Source organism: Chondrus crispus, genomic scaffold (assembly GCF_000350225.1).
Source record: "Chondrus crispus Stackhouse genomic scaffold, scaffold_88, whole genome shotgun sequence".
Lineage (NCBI taxonomy): Eukaryota > Rhodophyta > Florideophyceae > Gigartinales > Gigartinaceae > Chondrus > Chondrus crispus.
In genome coordinates, this window is record NW_005178780.1 from 119,838 (window position 1) to 136,764 (window position 16,927).

Below are 16,927 nucleotides of genomic sequence, written 5' to 3' on the forward strand. Positions count from 1 at the left end.
GACGCCGCGCCGCCGCCCTCACCCTGCCGCGGCCGCCGCGGCTGCCGCTGCCGCTGCCGTTGCTGCGCTCGTCGTCGGCGGCGACGCCGCATTTGCCTTTGGCCTGCCCAAAGTCCAGCTCCCTTCGCTCCCCTCTCTCCCCTCTCTCCCCTCTCTCCCCGATAGTTCGCCCAAGGACGCGTCCAAGGACCTCGACGCCGCTGAAGAGGGAAAAGTTGACGACCTCCTAGACCGCCTCGAGGCCAAGAGAAAGGCCCGCAAGGAGAAGCAGGCAGGCACCTCGTCGGCAGCCCCTGTGAAAGACATCGCAAAGGAGGCTGTCGACAGTGTCGTCGGAGGAGAGTAGTGTCGTCGGAGGAGAGTAGTGCCGACACGCTTACGCTCCGTCGGGAGAGACTGCGTTTTTGTTGTAACCCTATTCTTTGGTCGTGTGTCGTCTGTAGACGGAACGCTTCTTGTTGATCTTGCTTATCTCCACAGAGCCGGCTACACTACGTAAACTACTTTCATTATCAGCCGCCCTGATGCCGTTACAATTGCGCAAGCGTTTCTCTCTCGTCTCTTCTCTGGGCGGTTTATTACCTTAATGATATTCATCTTGTGCTGTTTTGTGCACGTCTCTTCCGTGTTCACCGGGGTTTTTTTAGCCCATCTGAATTTCGAGACACACTTCATTCAATCTGCCAATCCCATTCACTTTTTACAGCAATGCAAAAAAACTTCTAATTCCAACATGTTCGTTATCTGTTTCCATTCCCACGTGTTCACGTGTACAACACACTTTCACAGTCCATGTGACTTCTATTCGACTCATACTACACCAATCGCTCCAATGCATGAGACAAACCTTTTTTTCTTTTCTCCTCACCTTTTCCCATACCGAAAATGTCCTCCGATCCCAAAGTCCGTACCTCTCTCACCGGCGAGTCGCTGGCCCCCGTCTCCGAGCTGCAGGAGTACGGCGCAAACATAATCGCCGAGTTAGACCGCGCAGAAGCCGAGCTGGATGCCTCTGAAAACCAACCCTTCTCGGGTATAGGCGCCGACGTTATGCGCGACATTGCGTCGTTGCGGGAGCGGCAGTTTGACATGTTCCGCAGACATGTCGAAATCGAACAGAGCTACAAGATTGAGAACGCTGTCGCAGAGGGAAATGATGTCCAGCGCATGAGCTTTAGTGGTATCGCAAAGACAATGCGTAAGAAAGGCACCGCCACTGCGGGCTTGCTCGATAAATTGGCAGAGTTTGATCTCCAGCTCAGGACCGTTATTGATAAGATTGACAAGCCCGTCCCGGTGAAGAGGGAAGGGGGAAGTCAGTATGCGGGCAGTGGTAGCAGAAGGGACGAGGGGGGCACAGAAGAGGTCGCCACAGAAGGCCAGCCGGGTATGCATCGTGATGATAACGAAGCTCCCAACTCTGATGCTTGATCGCGCCCATCAGTCTCTTTGATACAAACGCCTGGACATTTTATTTGCAGAGTGGCGTCCGCCCAAGCCAGGTTGCAGCGTGCGGAAAACGAGCAAAAGTCAAATATCTACATGGCTAGTTAGCCACGCACCTACACACTCGGTTGGGCCCATTCGTCGTCAAATACCAATTGTCTTAACCGATGCGCTCACCTCATTGCCCGGGGAAGACACGCCCAGCCCCGTGAATCTGTACAAGTCTCTCCGCTGCTGGCGTCGTCTGCCTCCCATGATTTCCCTTCACAGCTCTCTTACGAGGGAACACACCTACAAGGCCCTTGCCGAGGAAGACAACAATGGGGATCCGCTTCTCTCTCGAAAATCTCGAAACGTATTCCACGAGGATGCGTGCAGACGCGATTACGTCGGGGAAGATGCGGTTGTGCAATCTCCCAGAAGCGCGCCGTAGCTCGACGGACAATTCATCATCCTCCAGATGACGTGCTAACACCTTCATGTGAATCGCAGGTGTGAACATGAGAATCGCGCTCGGGACAAGTTTTCGCAGCCCAAAGACAGAGTCGCTGGAATCCACCAAGTCGGCGTAGGAGAACATAAATACAGGTACATAAGCACCCAAGTCTCGTTTGGGCTCATCCTTGTCATTAGACATCGGCTGTAGAACCATGGCGGCTTCTTTCAAATCCCCCGTCGTCGCACTTCCAAGCCCCGGCACTTTGAGGAAATCCATATGTGGATAGTTACGCTTTCCAATATTGGCCGAAATCCTTAATCCGAACAACCTCACTGCCTTTCGCGATTGCGATAATGGTGATGAGAGAGGCCCGGTAGGACGCGGTACCGCATTTACGGCCGTCGGGTCACTAAACCCTCCGAGTCCCAGAAATGCAATTATGTTCGCGGGACTCATGTGATTCAGGCGCAAAAGCCCTTGGAAGGCCAATTGTTGTCGTCGAGCCTCTTCAGTGCGCTCTAAGTCGATTACTTCGCGCCGTGAAGGTCCAAAGCTAATGAAACGCACAATTTTCCGTGATGCAGCAATGACAGGATCTTCAATGCTGCCAAGGCTGCTCTGTGACTGCGACGCTGCCCCGTCCTGAAGTCCACGGATCATATCCAGCAGACAGTGAGAGCGGATGACGACGTGATCAAAGAACAGTTCCCATGGCAGAATTTGCAATGTAAGGTCCGCAATGAGAACAATAGGACGACTTCTTGATTTCTGTGCGGGAGATGAGGAACTTAGTAGTGATCTGGGGGCTCGCAGTACTCGATTGGCTAAACCGTTGACGATCTCAGAGTCTCTGTTCTTGTGCCATACTTCGTCCCTCTTGTAGCCTTTTACGAGATCTGACAGATACATCCGCTCTGCTTTCGTAGGGGAGCGCAGCGTTTGGATGCCATTCACCATTTCCTCAAAGCCTTGCTTCCCTCCAAAGGCAACACTCTCGATACTCCCACCCCGATCCACGGCATAATATCCCACAACACCATGCGCATATAAAATATACACAAGGCGTCTGCCGATCGACTCTGGAATAGTCCATTCCTTCCGAGAGACCGGGATGCAATGCACCCAGCTCAAAAGAGCATCGTTGTTTCGCTCTCGTAATTGCTCCAGATTAATTTCCCCGTGCATATAACTACTCGTTTCTGTGTTGATGCGATGCATGTGAGACCAGACACGCTCTGCTGTACTGTGTCCAAAGATAGGCGAGGAACCATTTGTTTGGGTACGCCCGCTTTCCAATTCATCTTGAATACAACTCAACAATTCAGCCAGTTCATGCCTTCGTACTTTCTTCGTAGACCTATTTCGTTCATGAGCACTAATTCTTGGAAGCGGTACAAAAGAGTCATCTCTTTTCTCATCTGGTAGCGGGCCTTTAGTTGACTGGCGTGGATCAGTGTCGACTGGGCCTTCTTGCCGTTTACCGACATCTTTAAGGTCCTCTCGAGCATTTGCTCTCGTTGCGTCTTGTGACTGAGTGATGTTTATATCTGCTCCTACGCTTGAGGCACCCATATCCCCATTCCTTTCTGGATCTGAAGCTGGGTCCGGATCCGATAGCTCTGAGTCATTCAACTCTATCCTCTCATCAATTTTTCCTTTCGAGTCATCAAGGATTTGCATCGCACCAAGCCCCAGATGCGGTTTGAACGGGAAGATCATTTCTGCATCTCTTCCAAGCTCGTGACCAGGTGCTGCCTTAGAGTTTGAGAAAAAGTTAGACGGAATCAGAACAGCTCCTGTGCCTTTGACAGCACTAATGACTTGTTGCCGCGGTCGATTTATGAAAACGCTCAGCCCTTGACGGCCTAGCGCCACCCCCTCGTCACCAAGAATGTGCAAAAATGCCCCGGCCGGACGCCGATGTCCGGATTTATGTGAGTCGGTCTCTGATAGACTGTCTGATACAACGTCTTTAGCAGAACTGCCTCTCTTCCGTTCTAGAGCCTGGTGATCGCGTGAAAGTTTTAGCCGCAGAAGACTGGCAGTGCGAATCCCAATTTTCTTGTCCGGCCTCCCAGGCAGCATTGACGGAGAGCTTGATACAACTGAAGGCCGTGGTTGGTCCCTATCCTCCGCGTCAAGTTCATTCACTTCGTCAACAGACGAAGCGGAATCCGATCCGATTTTGTGCGCCCTAGATGACAGGTTCATCTTCCTATCTATAGCTATTTGAAGTGTTACGTAAGCTTCAAAGAGGCGCAAATGTTTGTTCATGTCTGCAATTTTCCCATGGTGACTCTCACACATCGTGAGTCTCACAAGGCGGCCACAGACGTTGCGGAGGTGAAACAAAGTTGATACCGGGGCTAGTTCTTCAAGAACAACAGTAAAATTCTCTGCGTCGGTAAACAAGCGAGAGAAAAGCTTCCATGCTTCTGAGACCCATAACATCCAAGCTGAAGAAGACTGCTTTTGAATGCATTTGACTTCTGCAAGCGCCGCCATTGAGTCAATCAGAAGGACTGGGATATTTGCAGTTGATGCAAGGTTGATAACACTATATACGACATCGACAATTTCTTCGACGACAATGCGACGATTGAGAATGGTACACGCAGTTTCTAGAGAAATGCCTCCACCACAAACATCCTTGAGAACAACCTTTCGAAACAAGAAATCAATTGACGTGCGAGCCCAGAGTAGATCCGCCTTTGCGGTACTAACTTCGTCCCCAGACGCATCAAAATATCTGCTCGCAGTTTCAAATGCAATCAACGTGAGCTCTGTCACTTGCAAGACCAGCTTTTGGCTCTCGACCGGTCCTTTTTCCAGTTCATTCTCTCCTTGTAATGGGGCACTTGCGTTTGACGACATGGCCCCCAACGCTTTCCCTCGCAAATAATGCAGACGTCCGAGATCCCAGAAAGAATGTTCTTCACAGGCTTCAATGGATTTATCTGCCAGATACAGCGCTTCACTCAAACGCCCCCCATGAATCAAAGCAGAGAGACGAAGGAATGTGGCAAGAGGACAAAACACTGATGAGATGTAGACTTTCTTAGTCTCATGGCTCTGATCGTGAATTCTGAATTTTGAAACACGTTGATTCTCTTTCATGGGCCCCGGCTGCGAGTCTTCTGGGAAATCACGGAAAGCTTTCGCGAGAGCATACTCATGCTCCATTTGGTCTACAAACTCCAGGCATCTCGTTATTTCTCTTCTCATTAATCGAATTCGGGCAAGGATCTCCAATACTTTGAAACGACTGGCGTGTGGGATCCGCATTTCGAGCAGACCGCGACATCTTGACTGTGCTTTGTTGAAATCTGCTTTCGCGAACTCGGTCCTTGCTCGCAAAAGCTCTACCTGAAAACGATTCGAATCGGCAGCTATCTCTTGTTCTGCCTCAATGCGAAGCAATTCTCTCTGCTCTTCTTCAAACTCTCCCTTGTCTGCCTGAATGGAAGTTGATACAACGGCTTTGTGTCCCTTGGAATAGATCTTCGAAGGCAGCTGACGTGAGGATTTGCTGTCGTCTTCTGGCACTAGAGCTGCGTCAGACCTTTGATTCCCTTTGACAGTAGTCTCGCCTTGGGGAGGCGACGATCGGCGAGCATTGCCTGACGACCCCCACAGACCAGTCAAGAGTTTCTTGAGAATACCCTGGCTACGTCCCCCACTTGGCAACGGTACCATGACCGTGGATGACCGAGGTCTCATTTCAAACATAGATGTAGATTGCCGAATGGTATTGTCGATTGAGTTAACTACTGGAACTTCAAAGAAGGAAGCAAGCGAATTCTTCCCTCTCGGAAAAACCGATCCGCCAGGCAAGAGCTTGGGCAAGGGCGACCCGGGAATCCTTCTCCGAATTCGGTTCCTGGCCTTCTTGGCTAATCTTCTACGGTAGCGTTGCAGCAAGAGACGCAACCTTTCTTCATAAATAAGTGCGGAATATGCCCGCAGTGGCACGATGCTTGCATCGATGCAGCCAACATCGAGGCAAGCGCTGTGAAGCTTTAAGCAAAGCTGCAGGAACTCGTTTCGTTGTCCATTCTTGGGGTGTGTTATGTTGCGAAGGCTGTACAATAAAACGAACGCTCGCCTCCAATCGCTGTTTTCTCCGGCTACTTCGATGACCCTCATCACTGCTGATGTGTAAGACTGTTTGTTCTTTGTTCGTACCTTCCTTGAGTCTGTGGAGGCCTCTAAGGCGGCAATACCATATCGATACTTTGAATGTGAGAGTGCCAGGGTACCATAGGAGTGAAGGAGGGCCTCTGCCAGAGGCGACGAAACGATGGCCACCGGGGAGACGAAGAGCAGTCTGGAATAGAACGAGTGAGGGTAAGCTTGGCTCGGTGCAACTGCATGGATTGATTGTAATCCATCAAATAGAAAGCGTTCTGCACGGCCATAGTCACCCTGGTCAATTCTGCTATGTTGAGCTAAAGCAAAGGAAACTTTAGCTCGGACCAGCCCGGCGGACGACGGCAAGGATAGCCACAGCGACTGCAGCTCTTGGAATAGCTCTGACGCGCTTACACGCCTTGTTTCGTCAACAAGGGTATCCGTGTCTACAGATTTTGAGTTCTTTCTGTCTGAAATATGAAGGAGTTCGGTTTCATCACTGAAGTCGATTGACGACCCATCGACAGGAGACAAGCCGCAGCCAGTCAAAAACAGCCCCGATGCTACGTCAGCGTGGATGAGTCGTTCAAACGAGTCTGCGTCAGATGACTCATCAAATCCGGCCTTCGTCCGCCAGTATAGAGCGTGCATAATGTCAACGACGGATTGCCGCAGCGCCGCAGGGATTTGTCCTCCGGTTTCTACAATTTCTGACTCTGAGACAATTTCACCCTGGAGATCTTGATGATGCTGTTTCAAGCGTTCTTGTTCGGCAGTAGCGCATCTATCAAACCAGAATCCTGCCACGACGGTCTTCAGGCCGCAATGAGCTCGGCTTTCGGCCTGTAGCAGTTCTACAGCTGCTTTCGCAGCAGGGGTCACTGTAGCCGCAGCTAAACCCAAAAACACAGAAGCGTGTGAAAACCAGGTAGCATCGCTCCCACTTTCGGAGATGACTTCTCTTGCAAGTCGAAGACAGTCCAACAAGCACGCAAGCATATCAAGCCTACGCCGGCGGTCCACCTCATCGTGAGCCGGTGACTTTTTTGAAAGCGTAGATATCCGTGAGAAAGAATGCAGCAGTAGCTGCCGAAGTTGTGACTGTTTCTCATGAGCGGAAATTTGCCCTCTCACGATCTTCCAAACCAACGTCAAAATCTCCATGCCATAAACTGGTGACAAAGCAGGTTTGTTACTTAGAAGGGCTGCAGTTTCATTGAACTCGACTGCAGCGTTTAGCTTGCAATCGGCAGATGGATACCACATGGAGGTCACAGGTAAGCCGATCTGAATCCTCGCTGACAGAACTGGGTCTTTGCTTCGAACAAACCTCCTCAGGAATGTTTCGTGCTCCCGTGGACCCATAAGGCGGCCATCAAATGATTGAGTTGGTTTCGGATACATCTGCTGCCTTGAGAGGGTACTTGCAGCTCCGTTAACTCGGCTAAGATATTGCCTTAACTCAGCTTCGATTAAATTCCCGAAGTTCAAGCCAGTGTTCCACCCAGACACTGCTTGCCCTCTCCTGCCTTCCTTGTTGGCGTCTCCATTTCCACCAACCCCTTTCTTTAAGCTAGAACCAGTTCGATCCGGAAAAGACGATCCAAATCTTTCCGGCGTCGGTGATAAAGGCGCCCCATTTCCCTCCGCCTCCGCCCCTCGACTGGAAGTTTCGTTCGACTGATCAATTTCCCAACATCGCTCAATTTTGATGTTGAGTTCTTTTTCAAGCTGAGTGTCCCAATCCTCAATTACGTCATCCGCCATATCGCCAAATTCACCGAGCCCGTAGTCGAATTGCGAGCCTGGAATTCGATTCGCGCTCGGAAGGTTGTTCGGGTCGCCCACAGCAGGATTGCTACTTTGTAAAATAGCTGTAGAAATACCATCGTATTGTTCTCGCAGCTCAACCGCCATCTCCTTGATTCTCAGTCTTATGTCCGACCCCGCTTTGTTAGCATCTTCATATCCAAATGAGGAGGCGACAAGACTAGTCAGAGCGGCTGTATCGGCTGCCGCCGCGAAGCATTTCATATCCCCCAGACAAAGAAGAATTGTCCACATTGCTAGGACAAGACGACGGGGAGAAAAAAGGCAATAACGCATGAATTCCGTGCCCAGCGTGGTGTCCTCTGCACGTGGTGGTGCGATCAAACCAATCATCCTAGTGATACCTTCCACTACGTATTCGGAGAAGAACTGTACTGCATCATCTAAATTCGCTCGATCATATGACAGTTCTGCCAAGAGAAATTTGCACTTCAATTGCCACCACAGCGCCCGCTGCTGCGGACCCGTCAATGATTTTGTTTCTTCTGGAATCAAAGCGAGAGCCGTGGTGTGTGCCATTGCCCTTTTCGCTGCCTTTTCTGAGTCTCCCAAAGCTCCTCGAGCTCTGCTCAGGACAGCAAGTTCATATTCAAGCTCTGTTCTGATAACCAGACTAACGCCTGTGTCTTCTATGTCAGCCGCAACCATGACAGCTTCCCTAACGAGTTGAGTCGCTTCCTTATAATTGCCCGCGTGTTTGCATATGTTTGATAAGCTGAGTAGGATTTTAGAGTGGTCCACAGAATTCTTCTGCTGTGTAGCCCATTCGAGTTTCCAGACGAGCACATCCACAGCCAAATCCTTGTTCAAATTTGATAATCTGTTCAAGTCTCGGTCAGATGACATGTGGTATATGGACCGCGTCTTCCTTTCCAAAGCACTTGTGCCCCCGCTATCCCGAACGAGAGCATCAAAGTGACGGCGGATTGTTGCATCATACCGGGAAAATAGCTCCTTTACCCGAGTACAGCTCGGGTGAACTGTAGAGGTTTGATAGCCAACCCCTGGATACGACAGTAGCGACGAATGACTCAAGGAAGGCGTTGCAAAAGCTGTGGGAGGCACGCTTCGTAATCCTAAAGAATCGTCGCTGTCAGAAAGAATTTCCGCAGTTGATAATTGATATTGGTGCCTCATGGGTGAAATGGGAGAAGGAGCTTGCGACATCTCCACCTTAAATTCAAACTCATTCTTCTTCGGATCTTTTTCAATATACCAAGACGGAAACCCGGACGGGACGTCGTCAGCAGCAGGACTTTCACTCGATGCATCAAACTTTGAGCTTGATTGCTCAAGATCAAAGTCGTCCCCCCAGTCTACCTCCTCAGCGGCTGGGTCAGCGTACAGACCGATCATATTCATCCTCGTAAGGTCTGAGCTGACCAGCTTTGCTTGATGGTCGACATTTTCATCAAACGCACGTAATGTAATGATGTCTCGATGCGAAGTGTTCTTGCTACTCCCGCCAGACCGCACACTTGCCCCTCGAATACGCTCCTGCTGCGCACCAGACTTTGAAGTACTCCCAAAACTTTCATTTGCCGGTACATTTTGCCGTATGGAAAGCGTGTCGGCACCTTCTTCCAAGTCTGACAGCTCATCAATCCCCCAGTCATCTACGCTGGTATCGTCATGGACCGCGACTGTGGCGTCTGTGCTTGTAATGCGCTGCGAAGCTGTTTTCACCGAGCTTTGGCCGCTCGCCTGCGGCGTCGTCGCACCAACATGTGCCTCTGACATGTGCGGCAGCTCATGCGCAGCCACATCTTCTTTGCGGACTACATTGGTGGACGACGTACGTGATAAATGCAGGGCCACAGACGAGCCCGACTCGTGCGAGCTTCTCCGCGACGTATTCCTAGGCACGCGGGCAGGCGTTTCTGGCGGGTGGGCCCTCGACAAGCGGATTCTCGAGGTGCGATCAGGGGTATGCCTGGGACGCTTGGAGGGCGGGCGAGGCGACGTGGAAGGGATTGTGGGTGGCTTTCGCGAGGGAGGGGTCTCTGTAGAAGCCAGAGCGTCCGAGGTGGCGGTGGACGGCAGTGAGACCTTCTGGAAGAAGCGGAAGGTGCGCGAGGGCGTGAACTTGGAGGTCAGACGCTGGGACGCGGGGGTCGAGGTGGCCGACGGTGGCGGCGGTGGAGAGGGAGGTGAGGGGGAATGGGGGGGAGCAGTGTCATCTTGGTCGGAAGTGGATACGGCCGAGTGGAAGGAGTCTTGTGAGGATGACCGCCGAGATGCGACCGTATCACGGGTGGATTCAAGCGGCATGCCCCCGCGATTGGCGTGCAGATGAGGATGACGAGAGGAGGAAAGAAGCGGCGATGCGGAGGAGGAGGATCTGGAGGAAGAGTGTGGAGCGAGAGCGCCGGGTGCGGGCTGAAGTAGATGTTAGAACCCAGATGAAGGCTCAGCACAGAGACACATGATGAGAAGGCCCACATGCCTTCACACAAAATAGCCCTTTTCGATACACGTGCAACGAAGGACAAGTCCCCAAGCGTACACGTGTCACCTCAATTCTTTTGGTCGAGTCCGTCGGCGGTGGCGGAGAAACAGAGATCTTTCCTCCCCCACGCAGATCCCAAGCGAAGCCCCCGAAACGCTCCCCGCACACTCGCTCCTCTCCACACGCCAACTATGCCTGCCCCCCCCCAAACCCTGCGCCATTTGCTGGGGGCTCCATATCGAGGTGGGGGTCTATCCTTCTCCACCTGCGGCACGTCTCTCTTCGTCTCGCTAGGCGGGCGGGTACAGCGGCTGGATCTCACGGCCGGGCGCGCGCGCACGCTCCCCTTCGAAGCCACGCGCGACCTACACACCATCTCTCTATCGCCTCGTGGGGACGTACTCCTGGCCGTCGATTCGCTTGCACGCGCTACGTTGCTCGCTCTCCCGTCGGGACGCGTTGCGGCCCGCCTCTCGCTCCGCCTCCCGCAAGTTACAGCCGCGAGCGTGTCGCCATGCGCGACTATGGTTGCAATCTCAGGGCCGGACGCCGTCGAGGTGTGGCGCGTGCCGGATAGTCCGGTGCCGGCGTATGCCGCTTTTGACCGCGTTGCTAGGTTTAACAGGGGGGCAGCTGCCAAGGGGGCGCTATGCTGGAGCGCTGATTCGAAGCATGTCGCGGTGGGTTCGAGGGATGGCGTGGCGACCGTGTTTACCATTCCTGATCACGCTGCGCCTGGTGTGCGAGTGCGCCCGCTGGTGCTATACGGCCATCGGGAGGCCGTGGTGTTCGTCAGGTTTTGCGGGAAGAGGGGGCTGGTCACCATGTCATCGGATGGCGTGCTGTTCTGTTGGCGTCTACGGGAGAACAGCGCGTCTGTGGAAGAGGGTTCGCATGCTGATGGTCAGACGCGTGTCGTTGTGCCGCTCGGGGCCAAGCTCATGAGCAAGCACTTTGTGAGGCAAGGCGGGGCGAGCCGAGCGAAATGCGCAGCTCTTCATCAACAGATTTTGACCGTTGGTATGTCAAATGGCGTGTTCGCATTGTATCAGCTGCCGGAGGAAATGGCGGGGCAGGAATCGGAGGCGTTTGATGCAGGTCTGTTTGAAATTGGAGAAATGCGCAAGCGAAAGCGGGCACGGGAGGGCATGAATGCAGCCGATGTAAGCAAGAAAGCCGGGGAAGAAGATGGGAGCGAGGATGAAGAAGAAGATGATATCCTGGACGAGACCGTTCCACGCATTGGTTTTACAGACTTGACTCTCCTGCACACTCTCAGTGCTTCCGGAAATGCGATCACGGACATTGAATTCAATCCGACTGGGGAGTGGATTGCCCTCGCATCCTCTCAATCTGGGCAAATCGTTATCTGGGAATGGCGCTCAGAGACCCACATTCTGAAACAACAGTCTCACGTTCTGGCGGCAAATGCCGCCGCTTTCAGTCCAGATGGTCGAGCGATTGCAACTGGTTCCAGGGATGGACGTGTCAAGCTGTGGGGCGTTGCCACGGGCTTTTGTGTCGCTACATTTACAGAACACGAGGCGTCTGTTTCCGCAGTAGCATTTGCCGCTAAAGATGTCATCGTGACAGCATCTCTGGATGGAACTGTACGAGCGTTTGACATTCGCAGGTACAGGAACTTTCGGGTCATGGTCGGACCTCCGCCGCGGCGGCAGTTTGGGTGTGTCGCCGTGGATGCGGCGGGTGACTTGATTGCGGCCGGTTGCATTGACACATTCGAAGTCATTGTGTGGTCTTTGCGCACTGGCCAGGTTCTGGAAGTTTTGAGTGGACACAAGGGACCCGTGAGCGGTATTGCGTTCAGGCCGCGAAGAGGTACGTTAGCAACCTCATCCTGGGATCGAACAGTACGCCTATGGGACATGTATGAGCGCAAGGGCAACAGCGAAACTCTAGAACACAGCAAGGAGGTACTTGCCGTTTGCTTCCGGCCAGATGGAAAGGAGTTTGCTGCCTGCACAGCCTCTGGGGAAATTGTTCTTTGGGATTCTGAAAGGGGGACGATCACGGGTACAATCGATGGCTCTCGAGATGCAGCCAGTGGTAGATTACGGGAATCCCGAACAGCAGCGCCACTGAGAGGACATTTCCAAACGCTTTCATACTCTGCTGATGGTCGATTTCTTCTTGCTGGTGCGTCATCTAAGCACGTTTGCATGTACCATGTACCTGAAGGGAGCCGTCCGACTCTGGTCAACAAGGTTGTGGTGACGGAAAATCAGGCCTTTGATGGGCTTCTAGACCGTCTTAATTCCAAGAACCTTACGATAAGTGGACACGCAATGGACACAATTGCTGACGACGATGTTGAGGCAGAAGACTATGGCGAGGCGCGACTTGCAGAACGCAACTCGCTACCAGGTGCGGCTTCTGAACTGAAGTTGAGGCGGAAAAAGCTTCTCAAGGCAGAGGTGAAATGCGTGCACGCGTGTCCGACCGGACGGCTGTGGTCTGCTGTCACAACAGAAGGGGTGATTGTGTACAGCGATGCGTCAGGCAATGGTACAGATGGGGTGAACGATAGCTTATTTGACCCGACCAATTTGGAAGTGGATATCACTCCCGAAGCCGCCGAAAAGGCGGCGCGGCGACGCGACTATGTAGCTGCTCTCACGATCGCGCTGCGCCTCAACGAAAAGGATTGTCTCAATGCCGTGGTAGAGAAGATCCCAGCAGAGGATATCAACCTGGTCGTGGATCGAGTCTCCTCGGTCTACTTCAGCCGGCTGATCCTGCTGTTCGCCTGGCGGCTAGACAACACTCCCCATCTCGAGTTTAACCTTCGATGGGCGAAGCGGCTGCTCATGGCACAGGGAGCAGATGCGCACAATCACGTATCAGACCCTGCAGTCGTGAACACGGCGTTACGGGCCCTGCAAAGAGCTTGCGCGGCACATTCAAAGCGCATCATGCCGCTCGCAGATCGAAATGAGCACATGCTCAAGTATCTCGTAACAACTGCGAAAAGGAAGAAAGCGACGGAGGTGTCATAAGGAGAGGGGAACTTTGTTGTCGACATGCTTCTGAGAGCAGCACCGATGTTAGCTGTTGTGCCCGTCCCTTTGCAAGATCGCAGTTTGGTTGCGCGGAGAGAAGGGAAAGAGCCCATTCGCGGTGATAGCGAGGTGCCTGGTGACCTTGTACAGAGAAGCAGCCATGCGACGCGGAACGCGAAGCAGGAGCTGGTTGCCTCGGGCCCACGAATAAAAATGCAATACGCAAAAACAGTGAATAAAAACAAGAGGAGAAGTACAAAGCCCTTCTCCCCGGTACATGCTAGCAAAAACCAGATCCACACTCCTGCACTAGAAGAGGATATCCCCACCTTACCTCCATGGCTCGACAACAGTTCCCATCCGGCCTCCCCGCAACCCGTCCCCCGGCGCCCACTGCCCCTTCTCCAATCAGCACCCCAAGCGTCCCCTTTGCTGAGCTTTTCGCACACCCATCCCCGCAAAGGATGCACACCCGCACCTTGTTCCGTGCCACGGGACAGCGGACGGCTCCAAGGATGCGCCAGAGAGCGTGCGAATGAGAGTGTTGAGGAGTATGCGCCGTGTCTCCAGAGTGTGGACGGCGAGCGTTCTGGCGGAACAAGCATGAGCACCATGGGTTGCTGTCGTAAACTTTAGGCCTTAAGACTCGAGCCGGGGTGTTGCGCTGATCGCAATGCGCTCTCTGGGAAGATGGGCCCTTCCGGTTGCTCTAAAAACATCGATTCACATGCGAAGCAGGCAGCTGATGAGCTGATTGGTCGGCACGGACCGACCAACCAGCTATCCATCGATGCAACTCGGCGACCCAGAGCTCTGTAAAATTTACAGTATTGCAGAGCACAAACTGCGCAGTCTTACAGCGAAAAATGGCAATTCTCGAATGCACTCACAGTGCATTCGAGAATAAATTACTACTGAAGATAGATGGTCGTTTACGGTTGGAGCTCCCGCGCACCCGAGATATCAGCGGCAGCGAGAGTACTCTTGACTATCTATCGAAAAGTAAACAAAGAAAGAACAATATCAGAGAATAGACATGTGAGGGAAGCCCAGGGAAGGGCGTCCTGACGGGGATGGGTGGGCAAAAGAGAAATAGACATAGCCGAGAAGTCACGAGACTCTCACCCGGCCGTCGGCGATATGTAGGACAGTGCACGCTCGGTCGAATGCCAGGTGTCGGCATGTCACTCGCTACTCCCTGGACAGCTTCACCCGCATACACAAGTGTATACAGACGCGTACAGCGCCTCTCACTGGCGACGGTGACGTCACAATGTCTCTCTAATCTTCTGTATCTGTAATGACGTCATAATGTCACTCTAATCTATCTGAATTGACATCACCACGGAAAAATGGTTCGCGGTGCCGAACCAAGACCACCCGACATGGTACAGGAGCGCCCGGCGACTTCCGAGGATCAAGCCATGCAGCAAGGAATCCGCGCACTCCCCAAGTCCACAGCTCTCTCACGCAATCTTCATCCCCCACTCCTACACGTATGTACGCGTCGCACGGTCTGCAACACACTCACCCTGTCCCTGCACCCTGCATCTATCTCCCGCCCCGCTACGTTGTGCACACCCCTCGCCCCGTCCCCCACCGCCTCGCAATACGGCGCACCCCTCTCAACTCACGACCATGACCCACGCCCCTACCACCGCCGCCCAAGATCTATCCCCTGCCTCGCCACGCTGAACACAACCCCAACCGCGCCCCCTTGGCCTTCCCCGCCCCCGCACAACCGCGTCCTCTCCTCCCAAATCTCATCCATGATGGCCCCCCGTTGCCAACCCTCGCCCCTCCGTCGCGCCCGCCGCGCAACCCGCCTGCGGACTATGGCAACGTGCGGATTTTCGCTTTGCAAGAAAGGTGTGAGGTGAGCGCGAAGGGAGGCGAAAGTTCAAGTTGGGGCGGGCAACGCGCCTTGGACGTCAGTGATCCGTGAGGGCGGCCTTTCCTGACGCGTTGCCGCACTTTTATACCAACATCTACAGCCGCTTTCGCGAGCAGGGACGTTCTGCCTCGTTGCTCGGCGTGGACAGGAGCGGTCAGGCACGCGGGCGACGAATCATTTCTAATTTTACCGGCAGAGCGCGCGGAGGTGTTTCCGTTCCCCTCGCCCCCGAGCATTGAGCGCGGAGGGAAGTTTTTTGTCCCCCGCTTCGCTCAGAAGCCGGACGCCCCTTGTGCAGAGCGCGGGCTGCTCCGCGCTTTCAGCGACACCTATGTGTCAAGCGCAAAGAGAGTTCTCTACTGCCTCTCTCTGCCTTTGCAACTAAAACGCCGTGCATCCTCGAACAGACAAAGCATGAGTCGGTTTTTGTGTTGGCGCTCTACAAGATTTGCACTTCGCGCATGAGGTGGGTACAGGATGCAACGCCGCCCCCCTCTCCCCCATGCCGTCCCGCAGCGTAACATAGCGCACCTAGAAGCGACCGCTTGTGCGCATCCCGCGGTGAACGAAGACAACCCCGCTGTCCCTATCGACCACGACTCGCAGGCCATCCAAACGCCGGCGCTGGTCCTGCAGCCCAATCTGGCGCACGCAAAGTCGACTACGCATGACGCATGCATATGGCGCAACCAAGGCAGCCAACCCTGCCGTTCCCGCAAAGTGCACTTTGCCGCGTGCCCAAGCCCCGGGTCAGGGCGTTATGTACGCGACTATGGGAAGGAATGGGCGGATCACCTCTTCGCTGCAGCCGCAGCAGCAGCAGCCGCGGCAGCAATTAAGCACCTTCGGTACTTGTATGCCCAGACTCGGTACTTTGAACGGTATGTACGGTATCCACACTCCGTGCATACAGATGCGAGGTATGAATGGTATGAATGTAATTAGTGGTGGGATGGCTGTAATGAACGTTTTTGAATGCGATAGGCGTACTGTACATGTTAAGGTGGGAGGAGGCAGATGGCCAGCCTGGGCGCGCATGTGCGGCTCATTAATTAACTGGATGAGTCCGGCCCCGACTGTGAGGGCCATTCACATTCAGTCATGTTTTTACAGCCGCGTCCACTCACTTTTCTTCATTTTCTCTGCGACGTACAGCGATGCAAAGCAACAGTCCAGCGGTCCTTTTCGGCAACAAGGTGGCACGGCGCGGCCCAATCGCGCGCCGTGCCCGCGCGGATGACGTCACAGCGTCGGCTCGTGACGTTCTGCGAAGACATCAACAAGAAGACGTGAGCGGGCTTCCGGAACGCGGCGCCACCTAAGAGAGACGGCATCCCGCCGCCCCGCCCCCGATCGGCCCACCAACCGCGCCGTTTCGGGACGTCCCCGCCTCATAAACCCCGTCTTCGTCTTTCGGCACGCCCCCCGCCCGCGTGCGCTCATGTACGGTAAACCATCTACAGGTACCCTGACACTCTGCCCCGACGCTCGCAACGCCGTACAAATACGCGCCGTCATCCGTCCCGCCCTCCTCCCCGAGCCGTACCCACTCCCGCCGCCTGCCGCGCCGCAACCGCGGCCATGAACCACCCCTCCGCCCCGCCCGCCGCGTACCCCCCGCACCCGCCCACCTCCGCCGCCATGTCCGGCCTGTACCCCTCCGCCCCGCCGCCCACGCAGCCGGGCGTTCACCACGCGGCGGCCCCGCCTGCCCACGC

The 16,927-nt window shown here is 54.1% G+C and overlaps 4 protein-coding genes across 4 annotated transcripts in view; 2 read left to right on the forward strand and 2 right to left on the reverse strand.

The window, feature by feature from the left end:
- Positions 1 to 1,624: 1,624 nt before the first annotated feature.
- On the reverse strand, positions 1,625 to 10,117 carry CHC_T00007845001 (hypothetical protein). Its single transcript, XM_005711566.1, has one exon. The coding sequence runs from the start codon at positions 10,115 to 10,117 to the stop codon at positions 1,625 to 1,627; it is 8,493 nt and encodes a 2,830-aa protein (XP_005711623.1).
- Positions 10,118 to 10,486: 369 nt separating this feature from the next.
- Positions 10,487 to 13,312, forward strand: CHC_T00009053001 (WD40-repeat containing protein). The gene has a single exon (XM_005711567.1). The coding sequence runs from the start codon at positions 10,487 to 10,489 to the stop codon at positions 13,310 to 13,312; it is 2,826 nt and encodes a 941-aa protein (XP_005711624.1).
- Positions 13,313 to 13,336: 24 nt separating this feature from the next.
- Positions 13,337 to 13,951, forward strand: CHC_T00007846001 (hypothetical protein). The gene has a single exon (XM_005711568.1). It carries the CDS (start codon positions 13,337 to 13,339, stop codon positions 13,949 to 13,951), a length of 615 nt encoding a protein of 204 aa, XP_005711625.1.
- Positions 13,952 to 16,527: 2,576 nt separating this feature from the next.
- Positions 16,528 to 16,927, reverse strand: part of CHC_T00007847001 (hypothetical protein) — a 1,713-nt gene continuing 1,313 nt past the window's right edge. The window contains exon 1 of the mRNA XM_005711569.1: positions 16,528 to 16,927. This exon is cut by the window's right edge and continues 1,313 nt beyond it. Within this exon, the coding sequence (XP_005711626.1) occupies positions 16,528 to 16,927 (400 nt within the window).